At 38.4% G+C, this 20,217-nt stretch overlaps 1 protein-coding gene across 1 annotated transcript in view; it reads left to right on the top strand.

Moving 5' to 3' along the window:
• The window catches only part of NCKAP5 (NCK associated protein 5), a 355,478-nt gene that overhangs the window by 276,122 nt on the left and 59,139 nt on the right, over nucleotides 1-20,217 (top strand). Inside the window, exons 11-12 of the mRNA XM_059476435.1 lie at nucleotides 16,307-16,411; nucleotides 19,818-20,006. Coding sequence (XP_059332418.1) covers nucleotides 16,307-16,411; nucleotides 19,818-20,006 — 294 coding nt within the window. The remainder of the gene's footprint in view (nucleotides 1-16,306; nucleotides 16,412-19,817; nucleotides 20,007-20,217) is intronic.

Below are 20,217 nucleotides of genomic sequence, written 5' to 3'. Positions count from 1 at the left end.
CCCAGGAATCCTGCACTGTAGAAAAGGTGTTAAAAGCGTTACTTTTTCATGCATTTACAAAAAGTTTAAGTGCTTAGGAAGTTGAAACCCCTAATTTGAAGCAAAATGTGTTGAGTTTGTGATTGTGTGTGTTGCCATGCAAGTTCTCTGCTCCCAGGAATTTTGGTGTGCTTACTGCCTGCAGGGAGGGACACAGATGCTGTCTCATTCCTGTCATGAAAAGATAAGTAATGCAGTCTCTGATGCAAAATTTTAGGAGGATAAAAAGACAATTCAAGCTTTTTTCTCTTCACCTCTGATATTGTAGACAGTTTTAAGAGCTACCCTCTCTTTGTGGGGGCATTCTTTGTAGCTGAAGTGTGTGATTTACAGAGGCAGTACTAGAATAGATAAATAAGGAGAAGGCTGATTACCTTTTTTTTTTCATTATTGTTATTTTGTAATACTCTGAAACAGCTTTTTTAAAAATGATGAAGCCTTGGAAAAGTGTTTTGTGTCAGCACCATCTGAGAAAGAGCAATAGTTACAGTTAAAACCTAGCACAAAAGAGCAGATTCTGCCAAAGCAGCCTTCATTTTCCTCTGTTAATGTGGTTGCTAAAAAGATATTAAATTCTGCCTGTCATAACAAGAGGGGCTGGGAAAGAAAACCAGGAACTCCATGTTAGTGACCCACCTTGTTCTTCATCTGCAAGTGGGACAAAGAGCTGGGGATAATAGTCAAAGATTTAAAACTGAGTAGAGGAAAACCAATTAGAAATGAAGAGAGAAATCTGTGGAAGTGATTTACAGGAGGATGCTGAAAGAAATAAGACAGGGATCAGGGGTTGCCTTCTTATAAATATCCCTTTTTTAAAAAATTTTAATATCATGTAGCTCTGTTTACATAAATTCAAGATGTTTGCTAGATGAATTGTTCCCATGGGAGAAGTCTTGCTTTCACTTTTCACCCAGAAAGTTGTTGTCACGAGGATTTTTTATAAACCATGCAGGATTTTTCAGTGGAAAGGGATAAAAAAGTGGCAAGCAGCAAAATTTATTGAGTTGATTTATTTGATTAAGTAAGTAATAAAATTTTCATAGTTGGGAAAGTATAAGATAATATTTCTAATCATAAGATTTACAATATCCCTGATCTTAAACTATATTTTCATTGACATTTTATTTCCATCATAAAAATTCTACTTTCTCAAACCCAGAACCAAGCAGGGAGGTTTCCTGAAGCATTTATTTTCTTCTTGTGTTTCTCTGGCTGAATTACTTATATTTATTACTCATGGACCATCCACACTGCTTAATTTCACACCTAAAATTTTGCCTCAAATTCTACAGCACAATGTTGTATTCTCAGGTGGTCAAGGCAAATAATAATTACTTTGTGATGACTGCATTGGTAAAAAACCTGATGTACAAGACAGAGTGTGGCCGTGCAGGCTGTGATGGAGCCTTGCACAGCTTAGCAGGAAGGGGTAAATTGCACCAAAGACATTATTATATATGGGAAGGAGAAGAGGGCACTTAAAAGCCCTAAGAGCTGCCAGAAGGAGATGGAATGTCTGGGCTCAGAGCCTGACCTCTGGTGCAGCCATCGTTAGCGATGATGAGGTCTGAATGCAGGAGGTTAAAAGTGAAGTTGCATTGCTTTACAGCAATGAGATCTGTGTAATATCTAAGTGTTTCAGAGAGTAGGTGTGTTTGAGGGTTGGAAATGAAACCTAAAGGTGTCACACACTGTTAAGGGAACAGTTTTTCAGCATTCCAAGGTACATTTCAGTGTGGTTATATGCTGGGCAGCAGTAGGATTTCCTTCTCACAGAAGTCAGGTGCCTGCAGGCTCTCAGGGGAGCAGGCAGACTCGATACCAAATCAGCAAATTGTTTTTCAAGTTGTGAAAGTCCTGCAGCTGACCTGCTTATTTGCTTATTTCACATTTATTCCTCTGTATCCATCAGATTGTCAGGGCACTCCTTTCTGCAAATCTTCAGGAAAGTTCCACCTCCACAACAAACTCTGTCCTTTTCTCCTCTGTAAACATATCAACATAAATAAGTTGTGGCAGCATCTGTAGTGAATATTTCCTTACTCAGAAATCAGGACTGGCTTGAAGGAGAAATTAATTCCAGATCTGCTGATTTCTTCAGCAGTAATTAAATAATGCTTGCAAGTTAAGACAATCTCCAGGGCTGTATCAACAGAGAAGAAGGTGATCACTTAAATGTAAAGCATGTTTGAGATATATTAAGTTTAAACTAGTACATTAACCTTTATCCAAGAATTACATTGCTAGCAGAACCCCTTTTAAGAAGTGTAAGAGTGGATTTTACTCTATTTATGGTGCTCAAAAGATTTCAGGCTGTTGCCCTGCTGGATTAATCCTGCAGGTCAAGGCTGCCAAAGTGCACAGTGACAGTCATGGAGATCCTGGCCCAGGGTCTTCATCAACCTCCAGCCTTGCAGCCATGAGAAATTGTAAGAATGCTTCTGTATATCAGGAATCAGGACAGTGATCTAATATGGAACACTCAATTTTTTTGAGACTTTTAACAACAAATTAAAGAACATTCTTCATGTGAGGATGGTGATGTCATTATTTCCAATCTTGTATCAGCTCAGTAAACTGTTATCTAATTACTGTTTGTTCCATGTCATCACCAATAATATCTGAGAAGACAGAAATATAAAATTTTGAATGTCTGTATTTCATCTCATCTTAAATCATCAACATGTAATAATACATTATAAACCATATTTATTACTTGCCCTGTTTGCAGCTCCAAATAGATGCTGGAGAAATATTACAGAGATAAAATATTTAGGAGAGCCAATTGGTTAGATAAGTGGGTGACCAAAAAATCAGTGATGAGAGAAAGAAAGGAAACATCCCCCTTATGGAGAAATAACCTCATCTCCTTAAGCCATATAATTTCTAGTTTTGAATGCACAGCAGCAGCAGCACAATACCTGAAAGAATTTGGTGGTGTATCTGACATGCAGCCAGCCCTGGAAGGAGCTCCCAGATAGGCAGGCTGATAAAGGAACACAAAAATGTTTGTTAGAGATGGAGGAATGAAAGGAGAGGTAGGGCAAGATCCCTCACAACAGACCAGACTAAAGCAAAGCACAGTGAGAGGGTCAGTGGAGAAAGTATTTTAGTATGAGGAGCTTAGAGCAACCAACCTGATAGTCCTGCTCCATCAGTAATTTGTGTTTTGGTGATTTACCTTCTTGTCAGACTGCTGTCCCTTACTTCAGCAATTCAATTCTTACCAATTTGCTCTCAAACAAAATCAAAGCATTAACTTAAGCTCCCAGGGCATGTAGATCTGATGAGAATGATAATGCAGTTAAGAGAAAATTACCCCCAGCTGCTCAGCATTCCTCTGTCCAAGTATTTTAACTAGCCTGGAGAGGGTCCACAGAAAACCAATGTTAACACAAACATGACATTCTGTGATACAATTTTAAATAGATAAATTTCAGCTACTGAGTCTAAAAATGAGCCATTTCCATTGTCCTGATAAAAATAAATTGCTACAGCTGTAGCAAAACCAGCAAATCAAATGAGCAAATAATCTTCAGGAAAGCCACAAGTGATCCTTGGTGAAGTATTTATGAATGATTTTGACTGAGGAGAGCAATATTTTTCAAGTTTTGAAGAAATGTGAAGGCATTATTCAAGAGCAAAGAGAGTAAGCACATGTCAGGAGAATGGTGGGGCTGTACTGATGTGACAGGCCTGGACAACAAAAGTGAGATTTTGCTGCCAATTTTTAGACAAGGAAAAATAAGCAACTGACACTGAGTCAACCAACAATTTTTCTTTATTCTATGCATAGATTTTTATTATCAGTGATGAGCCACTTGATGGCAGGAATCCAATATGGCATTTGAAACCCTAAGCAAGTATGTGGACAGAGTAATTAGGTGCAAGAATATTGTTCATGTTCATGTTTTTTCCTTTATTCCAGGTATTCCATATGGAAATAAATTTTAAAAAGGAAGGAAATCCACAATAGGAAAGAATATTGCTGTAATCCTTTCCAAACCTGTCCTGTGCTTCCCTCTTAATAAACATTAAAAAGACATGCTTTTTTATTCCATGTAGTTATATTTAACCTATAGTAATGCTGAAATTGTGGCTGCTCTTTCAGCCTGCTCTGTTTGTTAAATATATTAACAAGATTTAATAGCAACTTTCCATGTGAATCCCTCCATAAATGGTCAAGTGTAAGTACAGAGGCTGCTTAGAGACTAGTTGTGAACTTTGTGAAAACTCTGAGTTACTCATATGTTTCTGTTTTGTGTGACCAGCACATCCATGTGCCGTCTGATATGTTTCTGGTTTTGCGGTTTGCAATTTATTTATTTTAATTTATAGTTGTTGTATTTAAGCCAAGAGTTGCTCATTCAAATTTCCGTTCTAAATGGAAAAAAAAATATCATAGACATTCTGATGGCAAAAATTAGCATGGATTTATTCCAATGTTATCACAGTTTGTGATGTGGTACCTACAAGCCATGTGTTACATATAAAAGTGCAAGTTAATATTATCAGGTCAGCTTTTAAAGCCTCCCCCCTTTTGGATTTCACAGTGGAATAAAATAGCAAACTCTGAAAATCCTGCTTAAATGTGTGCTCAAACAACAGGTGTGCAGGTAATTGTTTTCTCATCATCTCAGCATATTTCACACTCTGTAACTCTCAAATGGAATAGCAAAAGAATGTATAAAATTAATTCCAAGATTTAGAGGACTCTGTCTTGTGACAAAATGGGAATCTATTGAAATTCTAAAGCACTACAGAATTATAACCTTTATTATTATAGATCTATGATTTTCCTTTTATTGTGTTAATGGAGCCAAGTATGTAGTTCATTTTTATTTTCTTAAAACTTTGAGATTTAAAGAAAGGATAACTGTGCAAAAGCATATATGAAACAAATAATAGAGGATGAATTTCATCTGTTATTACACTCAATACATATAAAACCTCATTCATATTTTACTTTATTACTGTGGTTTTGTTACTGTTATTTAAGTGCAGTGGCACTTTGAAGATGTGAAGCAATACAGAATCATGGCTCTTTTTACTGAGAAGTAGGTGTGCCAGTAAGTGATCTGCTTCATAACATTTCAACTGTTCAGATTATATCAGGCCAGAGTGAATTGCTAGTAATGTAAAATTACACATTCCATCAAATGAAACAAACTAACATTATGCTAAGTGGGTTGAAGCACATAAGGTTACTCAATAGGTATTTTCTGTTGCCATCTGTTATGGAAAAAAATAATTTTCCTCTGATATAGTTTATATTTTTTATACATTCTTACAGATACTGCACATAGAAGAAAGGGTTGATAATTAGAATAAAATGTTACTCATAATGAATCATAAAACACCTAAGGAAGCAACCCCATCTTTTAGTATTGAATTTCACTAATGCTCTCCTTTGTTTCCCAAATGACCTATCTTCTTTAATGATAGTTTGGATACTGGTAAGATTCAAATTCTCATCCAAAGGCCATGGCACTATTGACTAAATCTCTGTTGATTCGCTGAGAATGTGAAATACTGTATTGCAAGATAAAATCAGCACGAGGTGCTCAGTGAAACTGAAGAGTCCATTAGTGCCTTAACTCTTAAATTACCATCTGTAATCTCTCTTGATAAGGACGAGCTGAGAGGAAAAGTTACCTTTGTCATTAAATCTTTAACAATGTGATATTGACAGCCTGGAGTTTTTCTGTATTTTTAGCATCTTCAGATTGCATCCCAGCTCCTTTCTTTCTCTAGATGTGGGCAGCCTGTGTTTCATTAGTCACCAAGCAGTGTCTGGGTGCAGGAAGGGGCAGTGATTTGTCTGTGTCCTGTGTTCATCACAAGGGCATCTTCCACATTATGAATTAAACTCCATCTTACTGCATTAGAAGTATGGAAAACAGACTGCCAAAGTAATGGCATCATGAATTAATAGCAGTGCTTTAAAAAAAAAATCTCAAATATACTCCTACTCTTCAGCTCATCTTTCTGGTATACAATTTCAGAAATGAGCTATTTAATTTTGTAGTGTTTTGGTCCTACATTTTTATATTCAGTTATATTTTAAAAGCAGAAATGCTCAATCATTTTTTAAAATTTCTGTTATTTACTATTAACTGTTTTTCTCTAAATAAGCCTTGTGTACTTTTCCTGTACAGTAGATGCAGGCACAGACACAGAACTAGGCACAATTATTATGAATTATGGATGCTGCAAGTGTGAGCATGAATCAGAGATTAGCACTGTGTTTTAGAGGCTCACTTAGATTTATTTGACTAAATGATCTCTAGGAGATCTTGACAATAATTAGAAATACGGGTGTACTCTGCCCTGTCACCTGGTACTTGCTCCTGGGGGAATAACAAATGGATTTAACCTTTCATTTAGGTCTTCAGGTCCTTCATTCACATGGGACCAGACTTTCAAGAGCTCAGGCATTGTGCTGAGCTCTTGTAAAAATCTAGCTACTGCCAAAATGGAAGCTGATCCTTTAGAAATTCCTTTATAATACCTCCTTAAGCCCTGCTTTTATCCACAGTGAGAAAGGGATCAGTTCACAAGGGCACAGGTTCCTAGTCAGGGGCTGGCTGGCACAGCTTCTCCTGAGCAGAGACAGCTGCTGAGAGGTTTGCAGCTCTGAACCACCTGAGCCAGAGGTAAAACTCCCAACCTGGGCCAGGAGAGGGGATTTTCCCATGCCATCCCAAGCCAGGCCTAGCCCTAGCTGTGCCAAGGCTAGTTCAGGTCCTAAATAATGCTTGTAGGGTATCGAGCCTTTCCTGCCTGCAGCTGTGACTGGCATTTTCCATCTCCTGGTGCTCCTGCTGGCTGGGGCAGCAGGAGGGAGGTGCAGATGAGCATGGGCAGTGCAGGCTGTGTCCTCAGGCCATCCATGTCCCCTCCTTGCTGGTACCAGCACCAGCTCTCCCTCCTCACCTGGGCTTCAGCCTTACCTGGCCTGCATGGCCAGCCTGCATGGTGCTGAGGTCATTCCAAGGTTTCTCATCCCTCCAGAGTGGGTTGGTGGGATTCCAGAAGGGTACAGCCAAGGTTTGAGCTGCTTGTTGAGATCATCAGGTCTCCAGGGTTGTGCTGGGTCCTACACAAGGCCTGAGATTTTGGAGTTATCAGGATAAACCTTGAAGAACTTGAAGTGCCATCTGGAGGTCTTGTGGTCAGATTTGGGACTTCCAAGAATGAAATACTGTCACAGACATGTTTTATTAAAAATCCTTTCTTTAAGTTTTTTCCTCCTGAGAAGCTGAGAGGCCTCAGGAACAAATTGTAAACATTGATTATCTGCTGTGGAATGCAACAGGTGCATCTGTGATTGATCTCATGTGGTTGTTTGTAATTAATGGCCAATCACAGTCAGCTGGCTTGGACTCTCTGTCTGACCCACAAGCCTTTGTTATCATTCCTTCTTTTTCTATTCTTAGCTGCCCTTCTGATGAAATCCTTTCTTCTATTCTTTTAGTATAGTTTTAATATAATTTATATAATAAAATAATAAATCAAGCCTTCTGAAACATGGAGTCAGATCCTCATCTCTTCCCTCTTCCTTGGACCCCTGTCAACACTGTCACAAAATCCCACTGGAAATGCATATTTATGACCATCTAGAAGCTTTATTTCTGAAAAGCAGTAGAAGTTTGGGAAGCCTATGGGGTAATTCCTGTCCTGGCAGAAATTCTTTTCATTTCAGTAGGAGAAGTGAAGCCAATCATTCCTACCAGCTGGGAATCTACCCACTTGTTCTTTCTAAATCATACTTTTAACTAAGTGCTTTGAGGAAAAGGAATAGAATCAAGTACCTTGTATCCAGGTATTCAAGAAAAAAGTCTCTTCTTAATAGAAATTATTCTGTCAGAGACAAAAACAATGCATTAGAGTTGGAGAGAAAATAAGTATGAAAAAAGGCTTTAACTAACAATAAAAGTAGTTCTTGCAACTCTCCTCCTACTTTTAAACTCCTTTCAATCCACATGACATTTCAGCAGTGTTGCACACACCAAAAAAGAAAAAAAAAAGAAAAAAGAAAAAAGGAGGGTGGAGGAATGAAGTAACTTTTTAATGCATAATACTGAGGCAATGAAAATATGGCTTGTTCAACATTAACCTTGACAAATTTGTGCTCTTGTCATTTAAATGAATGAACCTTTCCAGTGCCTAGATTGCTGGACCTTGGAAAACAGCAGTGATGAAGGATTGTAAAAACAATCCCTATCTCTTTTAAGTTTGGGGGGTTTGGGTTGTTTTTTTTTTTTGAGTAAATGAATAATTTCAGTGAAATCCAAATAAGGATGAATCTGCTCACTTGAATCCCCTGTTCACAGCCAATGAACTTCCCTGTGAAACAGAGCTTGCCCTCCTGGCTTGCCAGGTATTGATCTAAACCATCTTCCTGAGCCTTCTCTCTCTCCTTTTCCTCCTACAGGCAAAAGGTTAGTGTTAGATAATAGTATTAATTTTCCAGACATCTGCACATGTTTTAATAGCCTTTAGAAGGTTTGAAATGGTTTCTGTTTGACCACCACAGGGCTAAAATGCCATTAAGGCTTAGATTGTAGCAATACATAACAATCATAGCCCTGCCGTTCAACCTAGCAATAAAAAAGCTAATTTATTTTATCGGAGATTTAAATTAATGTGATGAACTCCTCTCTCAACAGGAGCTGTAACACCACTCTCACTAAAAATACCATGTCCCTGCATCTTTTCAAAACCAGATAAGACACTTGTGACAAACCTTGTGTGTGTATTGTGTGTGCTATTTTGGAGTGTTTGCACGTGTCCATATAAAGCTCCTACTGTTCCTGAGACCATTTCTATTTTTCTGTCATATCTTCATTCTCTTTTCTTCTGTCATCTGGCTCGTAGGCTCAGCAAGAAAAAAGTGATTAATAAGGCAGTCTCCAGAGTTAGCATTGGGGTTTGTTTAACACCTTGAGAACTGGAATTTCCTTGTGGACAGAAATTACTGCTGCGTAGGTAAATTCAGTTGAAAATAGTGTTTAAAACAGACCTATGCATTTAACTAGGACATTTTTTGAAAATCTGTGAAAGAAAAAGACTTCAGACAGTTATCATTTCCAGCTTTATGCCAGAGGAAAGCTTCAGCTTATCCCATTATGGAGTGATAAAGCAGCATCTGATGGCAGCAGCTTCTGTGATAAAATGATCATGGCAGCATTGAGAACGAATCTAATAAGGGAATTGATCTGTAGATTCCAATTCTGGTAGAGCCAACATTGATCAACATAAATGTCAATAAGAAAATCTCACTGAGGTCTGCCTAATTCCTTTAGATTATTTTGGGGCATAGTCAGAAACTGAATGTGAAAATGGATTTTAAACTGTGGGAATTACAAAGGCAACAACCAATGTTATGTTGTGCCTGGAATACCACTGGCTGTCATTGTATGAAATGCTGAAATTAGTGAGTATCTTTTAATCATAAAAGGATTGATAAAGCAATAACTGTTGCAAAAGTGAGCCTTTTCTCCTGTGTTTTTGTATTAAAGCATTTTTTAAATACAGTGAAATAATAAAACACCAGCCCACCTTTTTACTGCTGAAGCACAGATAGCATGTGTAGGACATGCCAGAAAAGATTAATGGAATAGTTCTTCACTGTTGCAGGAATTCGGTATAAAGTTGTTTCCGAGTATAAAGTATAAATTCAGTATAATGTTGTTCTTTCTGGCAACGCTGAAGTGTTAAAAACAAAATGGTTTTGTTTGTGAACAGTGTAACAGCAGCAGGTGTCAGGATGTGCAGAATGTGCCCTTCACTCTTTGGTGCTGCCATAATTCACAGCACCTTCGTGGTGCTGGCCCTCATTTAGCACAGTGGAACTGACACACTGAGCAGTGCTAGATCAATGGGCAGACATTTAGAAAAATAAGAGACAAAATAGAAATATGTACTTAATAAAAGGCTCCTCTCCTGCACATAATATTGTCACAGCACGGCTGTTTCACCATACTCCAAGGAGTCTTCCATTTGCAAGCTTGTTGAGAACATTTTTTCATTAATTATTCATGTTCTGAGTAGCTGATTACTGGGTCATTGATGTAAACTGTTGACTTTACAGTAATTACAAACCACAGGGAACTTTATACATGCATTTTCCTAAGAAATTAAATTAGCTCATTTTCATATTACTGCAATATTTACAGACTCCTACCATAGTGCTATTAAAATGAGAAAAACACTTTGGAATCTCAGAGCTTGAAAACACCGATAGACATATAAAATGAAAAATGGGATCAGAGGGGATTACTTTGTGTCTTTTAATGTAACTTTTATTTAAAGCAGTTTATAAAAATTAATAAAACTATGGATTTGGAACAGGAGTAAATTTACTCTTACATTAATGTTGTCAACTCTCTGAAGAATACAGAGAGATTATGCTATTGGTGTTTGTACATCAAATGCCTGCTTAATACCTCCCAATTTATACCCTAGAATATAAGTTTCCTGCCTTTGGAGTTACTTTGGGTCTAATTCACTGAGTTTTGCCATCTCTGGATCTCTCAATAGTAACAGAGAGCTGCAAGCTTGGAAACTCTGCAAACAAATCAAACTTTGTTTTACTTTCTGTGCTGAAATTGCCTTGTTAGCAGGATTTTCTGATGTTGTTTTAGCACCCTAATCTTCCATACAACGTTTCTAGTATCATATTCTTGTACTTTGTCTTGGATGTTGCCTTAGTCTCAATAAACTCACCCAGAGGATTTGCCAGCAAACTGAGAAACCCCTTTTAATTCTGGAGTTGGATTTCAAGTCTTGCATCTTCTGTAAAGGCTTTTTAGAAAAGTGTGCCTAGTAGGGGGGAAAAACAACAAAAACAGATGGAAAACATCAAATTAGAACTTGCATGGAAGTATTTTTATTAGATTAATGGAAAATTTAGATCCACACACTTGAAATTTAAGGGCTAGCTAAAAACTTCTTTTTTTTTTTCAATTTTGTACTAAGAACTCATTTAGCTTACTGAAATGCATTTTAAAGCTAATCCTTTAATATTCACTTATGTACAGCACATCCTCCTATCACCACTGAGCAATGCTGCACTTTTGTGATTGTCTCCTGTATTTTAAAGAGCTGAGGGTAGGATCAATAAAAGCCTCCAAATTTAAGAGTTATCCTGGGGCTCACCTACTGTGTGTTAACCCTTTCCTCCCACCAAAAATACCCTGTAGCAACGCTGTATAATAACCCTGTAGCAGCAGAGAAATAGAAAAGCTCACTGAGTGTGGTGCATTTACAATCAGAAGTTGGATGTTCCTGCCTGTGCAGAGCTTTATTTATAGCTTTAAGAGGTCTAAGTGATGAACATCTAATTACTTTGAGAAGCATTTTAAACAGTCAAAAGGTGTTAGTTTTTCACTCCAGTTTTAGCCCCAGTCCTGTAAATGGTTAAACATGGTGCAACATTAAGAGAAAGAATAATTTTCATATAATTGTGGGCTGGTTTGTGTTGGAAGTGACCTAAAAGCTCATCTCTTTCCAACCTCCCTGCCATGGACAAGGATACCATTCACTAGACCTGGTTTTCATTTACTAAACTGTGTTAGCCATGAAATTCTGCTTATAGGAAGTGAATACTAGGAAATAATTCTGAATTTTCTACTAAATAGATAACTTCCAGAGCTGAAAATAATTATTATACTTTTGGTTTTGTGATACCAATTATATACAATAACACATCAGGCATTTCTGTATGTACACAGTGTGTAGTTGCAAATGTATTTCCTATGTTGGTGATTATTAGAATTTAAAAATTGGAAGCATCTTCTTGCAGCTTTCACTTTTGCTTCATATTTGGCTGGTTTTTGTTGACAACCACATGTTCTACTCTCTTTAGAATGCAAAATTTCCATATGTCAAAATAATATATATTCCAAAGTCTTATTTGTCTAAAGGAAAAGTTGATTTCTACTTTTGAAGGTTTTATTATTTTTTGCTTAACTATACTTAATTTTCTCCTTAATTCCAGAATGTTTAGTGGATGAGAAGGTCACACTGTTTTTTGAACAGTGCATGTTCTACTCTAGATAACTTTTGGTGGGATAGGTGAAGGATGTTCTCATCTCCAGCTGAACCTCCCCTCTGAAATGTATCCAAGCACTGCAAAAATCAATATTTTGTTTAATGAAAGATTATGCTTCTGCATAAACTAATAATATATAAATATTTTGCCTAATAATATTTTTCCCTTCTGCAGCCTAGTGCCTTTATGGTGCAGTGGAAATGAGGTTTTCCCTGCCAGCCCAATTTCAGTGGCTGGGCTACAGAGGGAAGCAGGCCAGAATGTGCCTGCTCAGGTTTGTGATGCCCTGAAAAACAGAAAAGACAGGAGAGGGCCACGCGCACCAAACAAACATTTACAGCTCTGGCATGGAGCAGCAGGATGAAAATGTCTCCTCGGTATCTAGAGAGAGAATTTTGTGAATGATAGACTTTGGCTCATGTGAGAGAAGCAAAGCCAATTGATTTAATAGCAATTAACTCATCCAATATTGGAGAGCTGTGTACTCTTTGGCATAATTCATTGAAAATTGTTCTGGCAATGCTGCAGACCATTAGATGTTTAAAAAGGAGATGGGAGCTGATAGATATTCTGTAGAGACAGAGTCAGGAGGCACAGTGGTTAGGGGAGTCCCTGTAATTTTGCCTTGTGCCAGCAGGTAGAAGCTTTCTTTTATCTTCCTAGAAAGTCTCAATAAGAATGCTGCTGGGGGAGGGGAGCTGGCCTGCTGGCTGATGGATTGGTTATCTGCCTGCCAGATAATTGTATTTCCTATTGCACTTGACAGAATAGGTTTCCACCTAAATTATCAATTATTTTGTTTTTATTTTTCATGTGGGTTATGGGAGTTAATCTTGGCATTGAACCACAAAGGGCACTGCCTTTTCTGCATCACATCACAGGTGAAGGAGGAGCTTTGCTGCTGTTGGGCACAGGCACCTGCAGAGAAGCCCCCTCTGTTCTGCCCTGGCCTCTCTTTCTGGAGAGATATGGGTCCAGTCAAGCTAGGATTTTACAAACTTTTCAGTCCACACCTGCCCTGTAGTACACAGAACAGGATATTTTACAAGAAAGTTGGCCTATTCCATGCTGCATTCAATTCCATGTGGATTTTCAGGTCTGCAGCCCAGTGATCCTGATGCTTTTCTGTTTGCAGAAGGGTCCAGGCACTCCCCAGCACCTCTAGTATTGCTCATTTCCCCCTTATCGTCGTATAGGGCACCAACAAATGGGGCAGATAGCTTGGACTGATGGTTCTAACTGCTCAGTTTCATAGTGAAGTATTCATTTAAACTGATGTGATCTCTTCCATGGAAGTCATTCTGTGCAGTGGCTGCCTCTTGTTGCATTGTGTCCCGATAGCATCAGCAGTGATTTTAATACTGTACAATTTTCAAGGCAGCAGTAACTCCTTGATCTAGTTATGTGACTGTCATCTGAAAATGCCCATAAAGGACACAGTACATTTTGTGTATCTGAGAAGAAATCAGAATCAAGATACATAGTTAGCACAATCTGTTACTTGATTTTGAATGCATCATTAATGAGTTTTTTTAACAAATGAGAAGGAAAAAGTAAATGAAAGAGAAACATTTTTTCTTAGGCTTTTCTTTTGTAATTGGATGACTTGCTTCAGTGCTGTGTGATTATATTTAATTAATGACCTCAAACTTTATTATGCTGTTTGTTAATGCTAGTCATTGTTCTGGCCACCTCTGTTAGCTTATTTGCATATGTGTGGGGAGGACTATTCCCAATGTGATGATCTCATTTGATACAGAAATATAATCACATTATACATCCCGAGAACACACTTTCCTTCTTTGTTGATCATTTCAATCTACTGATTTGCCTTTGGTACTGCAGTTTTAGAGAGTCACTGAGTTCAACAGTGGGAAAAGTGACTCAAACACAGTGAGACCCCTGTGCAGGGTCACACTGAGCTGCTGAGGAGGGACCCCAGAACCCTGAGCTGTTTCCAGCTGGGCTGTCATTGATCACTGATCAAAAATTATTTCTGATTTCTGCCTGTTCTGACTGATTTCTCTTCTTATGTCTGACACAGATTCTGTATTCTGTAAGTAACAGTAAATTTCCTTGGATGATGTTGTAGGGGAATATTTTGTTTCTCTTATTGAGATGTTTATAGGTTCCCATTTAAGTAATAAAATGAGAAAGTGGAAAAATGGGAAGGCAGTATTGCAATTGTAAAATTCCTTTAGCACTATTTCTAGAATCCTTTTTTTTCTGGGAAAATACATTTTCACCTATAAATGTTCATCCATCTCAGCTGTCCCCAGTCATCATCTATTGTAACTTCCACTACAAGACTATTGTAACTTCCACTAAAATATCTCAGGTGACTGGTTTCCCTGGAGAAGGTAATTAATTTGTCTGCAAACCACTTGTTCATAGCACTGGTGACTCTTGGTTCTGAAAACCGTGGGATTCTCTGGTGGCTCAGTGATGCACTTGGAATTATTGTCAAGAGGAACAAATGCACAAAGTCAGTGAATCTGTGACTTTGGGCAGGCATTTTACCTGGAGTTTAAATCTTTAACAGACACCTGACAGTAATAGTAGTGGTAAAACTTTGAAAGGTGCACACTGAATAACCAGACATCACTGATGTTAAAAACACATAGCCTGCATGTAGTTAATATTTATAATGAAAAGTATCTTGGATACTGAGTGCTTGCAGCATTTTATTTAATCTATTCAACAATATATGGTATAATACATATTTATACAGAATATTGATCACTGAAAATATTTTCCATAATCTCTCTGCAACAGACAGTTCCTCCTTAATAAACCTGGATGAATAAGTAACTCTTGGGAAATGACTCCCAAATTCATAATTAGAAGTTTTTAAAAAATTTTCCTAGATTGTCTGGAATAGAAGCCTGAAGCAGAGCATGCAGATAACAGAGGCTGTGGGAATGGCTGCCTGCTTTGTTCTCTGGCAGATTAATTTCTGCAGTGGGTACCCAGAGAGCAGGCTGGGGAGCAGCTGGGTGTAGATACTGTGTGACTTGCATTTCAGGGCCCTGCACAGAGCTACTGCTACACTGTGTGGAGGCTCTTCTGCCTTCAGATTCTTTTTCCCTCTATGGCCAGTCTTTTTGGATGGACAGGGTGATGGGGAACTCGCAGAGCCTCCACAAATCTCTGTGGTTTGCATCCCTCACAGAGTCCTCTGGGAAAGCACCTAACAGAGTCTGCACCATTTGTTTGTTCCTCCAAGCTGAGGGGGTAAATGTGGTCTCTTAGGTTGCAAACCTAGAGAATTAATGGGAAAGTGAAAAGAGCCTGATCCAAAGTCCTTATTTCTTGTGTTTTATTTTTTTAGTCCATTTGCATTGATTTCAATGGACCCTGAGTCAGATCCATGCTGCCTGTTACATGGTGTGCTGGCCCAGGACTAACAAGACTGCAGATATTTTTTCTTTTTATGTGATTGGCTGAGGCATTCACATAAATCATGGATTTTATTGAAACTGCAATTAAACCAAACCAGGCTTAATGCAGACTGAAAGCCCTAGAATTAGTGTACAGGTGCACATGGGGGGAAAGGCACAAACTTAGCCATCCTGCCAAGCAAAACTGAGAAAAACTGTGTATATAATTCAACAGCATGTGAATATTAATGCACAAAATCCTCTGAGTCCCCAGTTCCCTGATGCAATTATTTTCTATTCACATTAATTGTTCCTAACAGATGACATTAATGACTTTGAGTTAAAATGTGTGCAGAGGAGGCCTTCAGCAGATCAATGCTGGTTAAAAATAGGGTCACTTTTGCAATCATTCACACAAGGTGTAACAGCTCGTAAATAAAACAACATTAACATGTTGATTGATTTATGCATGTTAATTTTTTAGTTCATTTTTATGCTTTTTTCGTGGAACCTGTCAAACTCTGTGGGTAATGGTGGGGCTCGTGCTCGTTTGTTATTGTTGTGTGTGAAGTAATGATAAGTTGCAAAGCAGTGACTAGAAGGAAAAGTAGAGTTTGTTTTGGATGAAGGATGATCTGTCCTCCAGTCAGGAAGTCTTGGACAAAGTAAGCACAAAGAGCAACATTTCAAATTAGAACAAATCTGCTTTTACCTCAGGCTCTTCATTTCCCTTGAAATTTACCAGCAGAGTTTGGAATTTTAAAAATGCTGATCTGCTGAATGTCTGACAAATACTTTTGCTTTTTTTCCTTCTCTTCTGCCCCCCCAGAAACTCCACTCACGCATCTTGGACCTCTCATCTGGGGATTTGCTTTCGGAGGTGGAAAGGAGCCGAGGCCTGGTGCAAGCCCCAAGTGCTGATGCTCAGATGCTCGTGAGTGTTTGTGCTGCCCTTGCTCCCCTCACCTGGAACCTCCTTTTCTCCTCTGCAGTCTGGTGTCAGGGAAGAGCCATAAAGCTGATCTCTGAATTGGAACACTGTCGAGGCAGATAACAATGCTTTTACTTCCTTCTCTTCTCTGAAATTCAATATTGTGTCCTTGGTTGATATAGTGAGCAGATAGTGTCACTGTGTGCAAAAAAAGAGTAAATCTTAGCAATGTCTCCCATACACCTTTTTGGGTATTGATTACATCTCAGAAGCTCTGAGAAATGGTCAAGGAGCTTTTTATTAAAGCCCATGCCCCGTATTATTCATCCCACTTTTATGATATATTATGTATGAACTTTTAAAAATTCATGGGCTCTGCATTTTTATTTTTTTTTTTCAGATGGAGTGAGCTTTGTGCTTATTTGGCAAAACGTTCACCAGCGTGGCTTTCATGTTTCATTGTCAAAGAGAAAAGTAGCTTAAAAAACAAAAATCACATACAGGGAAACAAAGAGTACAAGAACAGAACATTGAATCTGCTTGTGCCTTTGATCTTGAAGTATAGTAGTGTCAACAAAAATGTAATCTCCCTTGTAATACCTACTTTAATGAAAAGGCATTGTTTCAAAGGTTCACAAAAATGCTAACAACATTTTGCATTATATTTAATTAAGCCTTCAGGTTAAGTTGCTCTAATATAGTTTTGTGTCTTTAATGGTCTGATTATTTCAATTTTCTTTGATTTCTAGGGAAAATTACATTTTTAAACTGTAATACTACATTCAAGCCTTTTTACTCTAATTTCATTAAAGGTAATGACTAAAAAGTCATGATGACAAAAATTAAAATTTCACCATGTCAGTTAATAGACCTATATGCAAGTTAAATGTATTTATTGAATGCGTCATAAACATGCTATTCAAAGTACTTTCTTGAATAATTTAGAGAACAAAGGCAAATTGAAGGGGAAAACTCCACTCTCTTAAGTGATCTGAATGCAATCTAGAAATTGAGTAGATACCCTACTTCATAATCTGGAGTGACATGACATTTTTTGCACATTTTCTCCTCTCTTAAAGATGATTGCAGGAATATACTGTTCTTTTGCTTTGCTTGGATAGTTCCATTTTTTCCCATTGCTGAAACAGTAGGACCAAATGCCTTTCTCCTGTGCAAAGGAAAGAAAGTGAGGGGTTGGAGAGGCTCTCAGGCTGGCTGAAGATGACAGGAAGGCAATACTTGTCACTGTGCTGTGATCTCTTTCCTCCTGCAGGGGAGGATTTGCAGGCATCCTTCCCTTGGATGCTGTGATGGCTGGGACACAGCCCAGTCAGTATAAAGGGCAGAATTCCACATGATTTGTTTTCCCAGTGCCAAAATGCAGAGGAACAGCCAGAACAAGCAGCTGCTGCCCTTGGCCTCTGTGCATCCCCCTCGCCAGGAGTGACACTGCCACAGCTGAGGAGGCTGAGGGCAGGGGTCTCACAGGGGAACCACAATGTCAGAAACACAGACTCATCTGTCTCAACAAAACAACAAAATCCACTTCAGAGCCAGAAACACGGGCATCAACCTGCCTGTGGTGCTGAAAGTATTCTTCCCAGAGCCACTGGTTTTAAAGGCTGCACCTCCTGCATCCATTTGACTTCCTGGGAGAACATGTACCAGTAATTCCCAGAGGTGAAATGTGCTCTTGGTGCCTCTAAATGATTTTCCCATTCCTAGGTTTTGCCTGTGATGAAGAATAATGATTTGCCCTGTAGTTAGGTTTGTCAAAACATGAACATTATGGTGTCAGCTGAGCCATGAACGGCTGTACTGATGAACTCCTCAGCAGTAAAAATTTTGCTCTCTCCCATTCAGCTGAAAAAAGGTTCAACCCCAGTAGTAATAAACGGGAGGAGCATGAGGGAATTAATGGAAGAAAATAGCAGAAGGCAAACAAACATGTCAGTGCCTGAGAAGGGCCTACAAACTGAGTGTTGCTCCAAAGAGTTCCATGAAGAAGCTGGATCTAGGGCATACACAGCCTTGATAATTTTTTCATGTATTCAATAACTTTAGATTTCTTGTTTCTTCCTAAGTGTAAATTCTTCATTTAAGCAAAATTAGTTTGAAGCATATCTACATACAACAATCAATAAATATTTTTTCAGTTGGCCTTAATGAAATCCAAGGATAAGTTTTATGAAACGAAGGCACAGAATCATAGATTCACTTTGGATGGAAAGGACCTTTATGCTTCAGATCATCAAATCCAACTCTTCACCCACCACTGGGTGGAAAGGTCCCTTGAGATCAATCCCACCACTAAACCATGTCCCCAGGTGCCACAGCTACACAGCTTTTAAATCCCTCCAGGGATGGTGACTCAACCACTTCCCTGCTCCGTTGCTTGACAGCTCTTTTAGCGAAGGAATTTTTCCTAATATCCAATCTCAGTGTCCCCAAAGGCTGTTTCCTCCTGTTCTATCAGTTTCTACTTGGGAGAAGAGACTGACCCCCACCTCATTACAACCTCTTTTCATGTAGTCATGTCTGGTGTTCCTGGTAATTAAAATGATGTCTGATTCTGTGAGGAAACTGGAGAATAGTGCAAGCACTTAACACTAAAGAAGCTCCAATGCTGTTGGGCTCAAGAATATTAGTTTGAAAACAAATTAAAGGCATCCTAGCTACTCCAACAGAGGTTTAATATTTTACCTAAAGTGCTATCTACTCTTCATTACTCTCTTCCTCAAAGCTGGCACTTAGTCACAGTCAGCTGAAATTGCATTTGGAAAGGGGTGATAACTACACAAGTACTAAAGGCAGCCATAAAGTGTCAATAAATTGCATAAGCAAGAGGCTTCAGCTGTCTGCGAGCGACACGAAGATGGATTGTCCTACGTCAGAGAGTTTCTTAGACAAAGCTTTGAACTAGATAGGAAACCAAAATTAGACTGTAATGGAGAGATTCCATTCTCAGTGGACATTCTGCTCAGGATACTAAATTAATTTACCTTGTCCAGGCTGTGCAGCCTCATCTGTTACATTGTGGGGCTATAATGCAGTTGTCAAGATGTACTTGTATTCTTATAACTTTGTTTACTGTATCTTACCAGCGCACGTTGCTTATGTATGAAGCATAATTCAAATAGACTCAGAATAATCTTTACAATAAGAAGACCAGAATACTAGTCCAAGAACAAAGAAGAAAACACTGAGCATTGTGGATTTTTTCCCCCTGACAAATGAAACTGTTAGCAATTTTAAATTTATTTCTCTGTATTAAATTCACCAGATGCTAAATTACATGAGAGGAAGGCAGAAGCGGCTAACTTGCTTTTTCTTTGCCATTCTTAATCAAGGGGAAGTTAAATGATCATTTTCTCCCCATAAGATATTTCAATTTCTTCTCATATTTTAGGAATGTCAGCAGAATGTGAAATCCAGCATACCTGTCTTGAAATGCCAGAGTCAATTAAATATGACAGGCTCTAGCCGCCTGTATCCTCGGAGCAGCTGCAGCAGCAGTGAACTCTCCCTCTCAAGTGCTTGCAGTGAATATTCCAGTGGTTCCTCCTACACTTGGAATGATGGAAAGACAAGCAAAAGGGTAAATCAAATTCATTTTCTTCATGTATTAGTTTGAGTTAATCTGAAACAAGATTAATTGAAAAGCTGCCTGTTTCAGAAGTTTTTTTACTTTCCTCTCACTTTTATATAGAAAGCAGTTGTCACTAAACTACCTATTACCACCCTTTTTAATTTTTTGAGTGATTCCTTTATCACTCCAGCTTACTTACAGTCTCCTCATTTGTTCAGAC

The sequence above is a fragment of the Ammospiza nelsoni genome, chromosome 7, assembly GCF_027579445.1.
Source record: "Ammospiza nelsoni isolate bAmmNel1 chromosome 7, bAmmNel1.pri, whole genome shotgun sequence".
Classification (NCBI taxonomy): domain Eukaryota; kingdom Metazoa; phylum Chordata; class Aves; order Passeriformes; family Passerellidae; genus Ammospiza; species Ammospiza nelsoni.
Note: the sequence above shows the minus strand (reverse complement) of the source record. Positions and strands in the feature narration are given on the sequence as shown.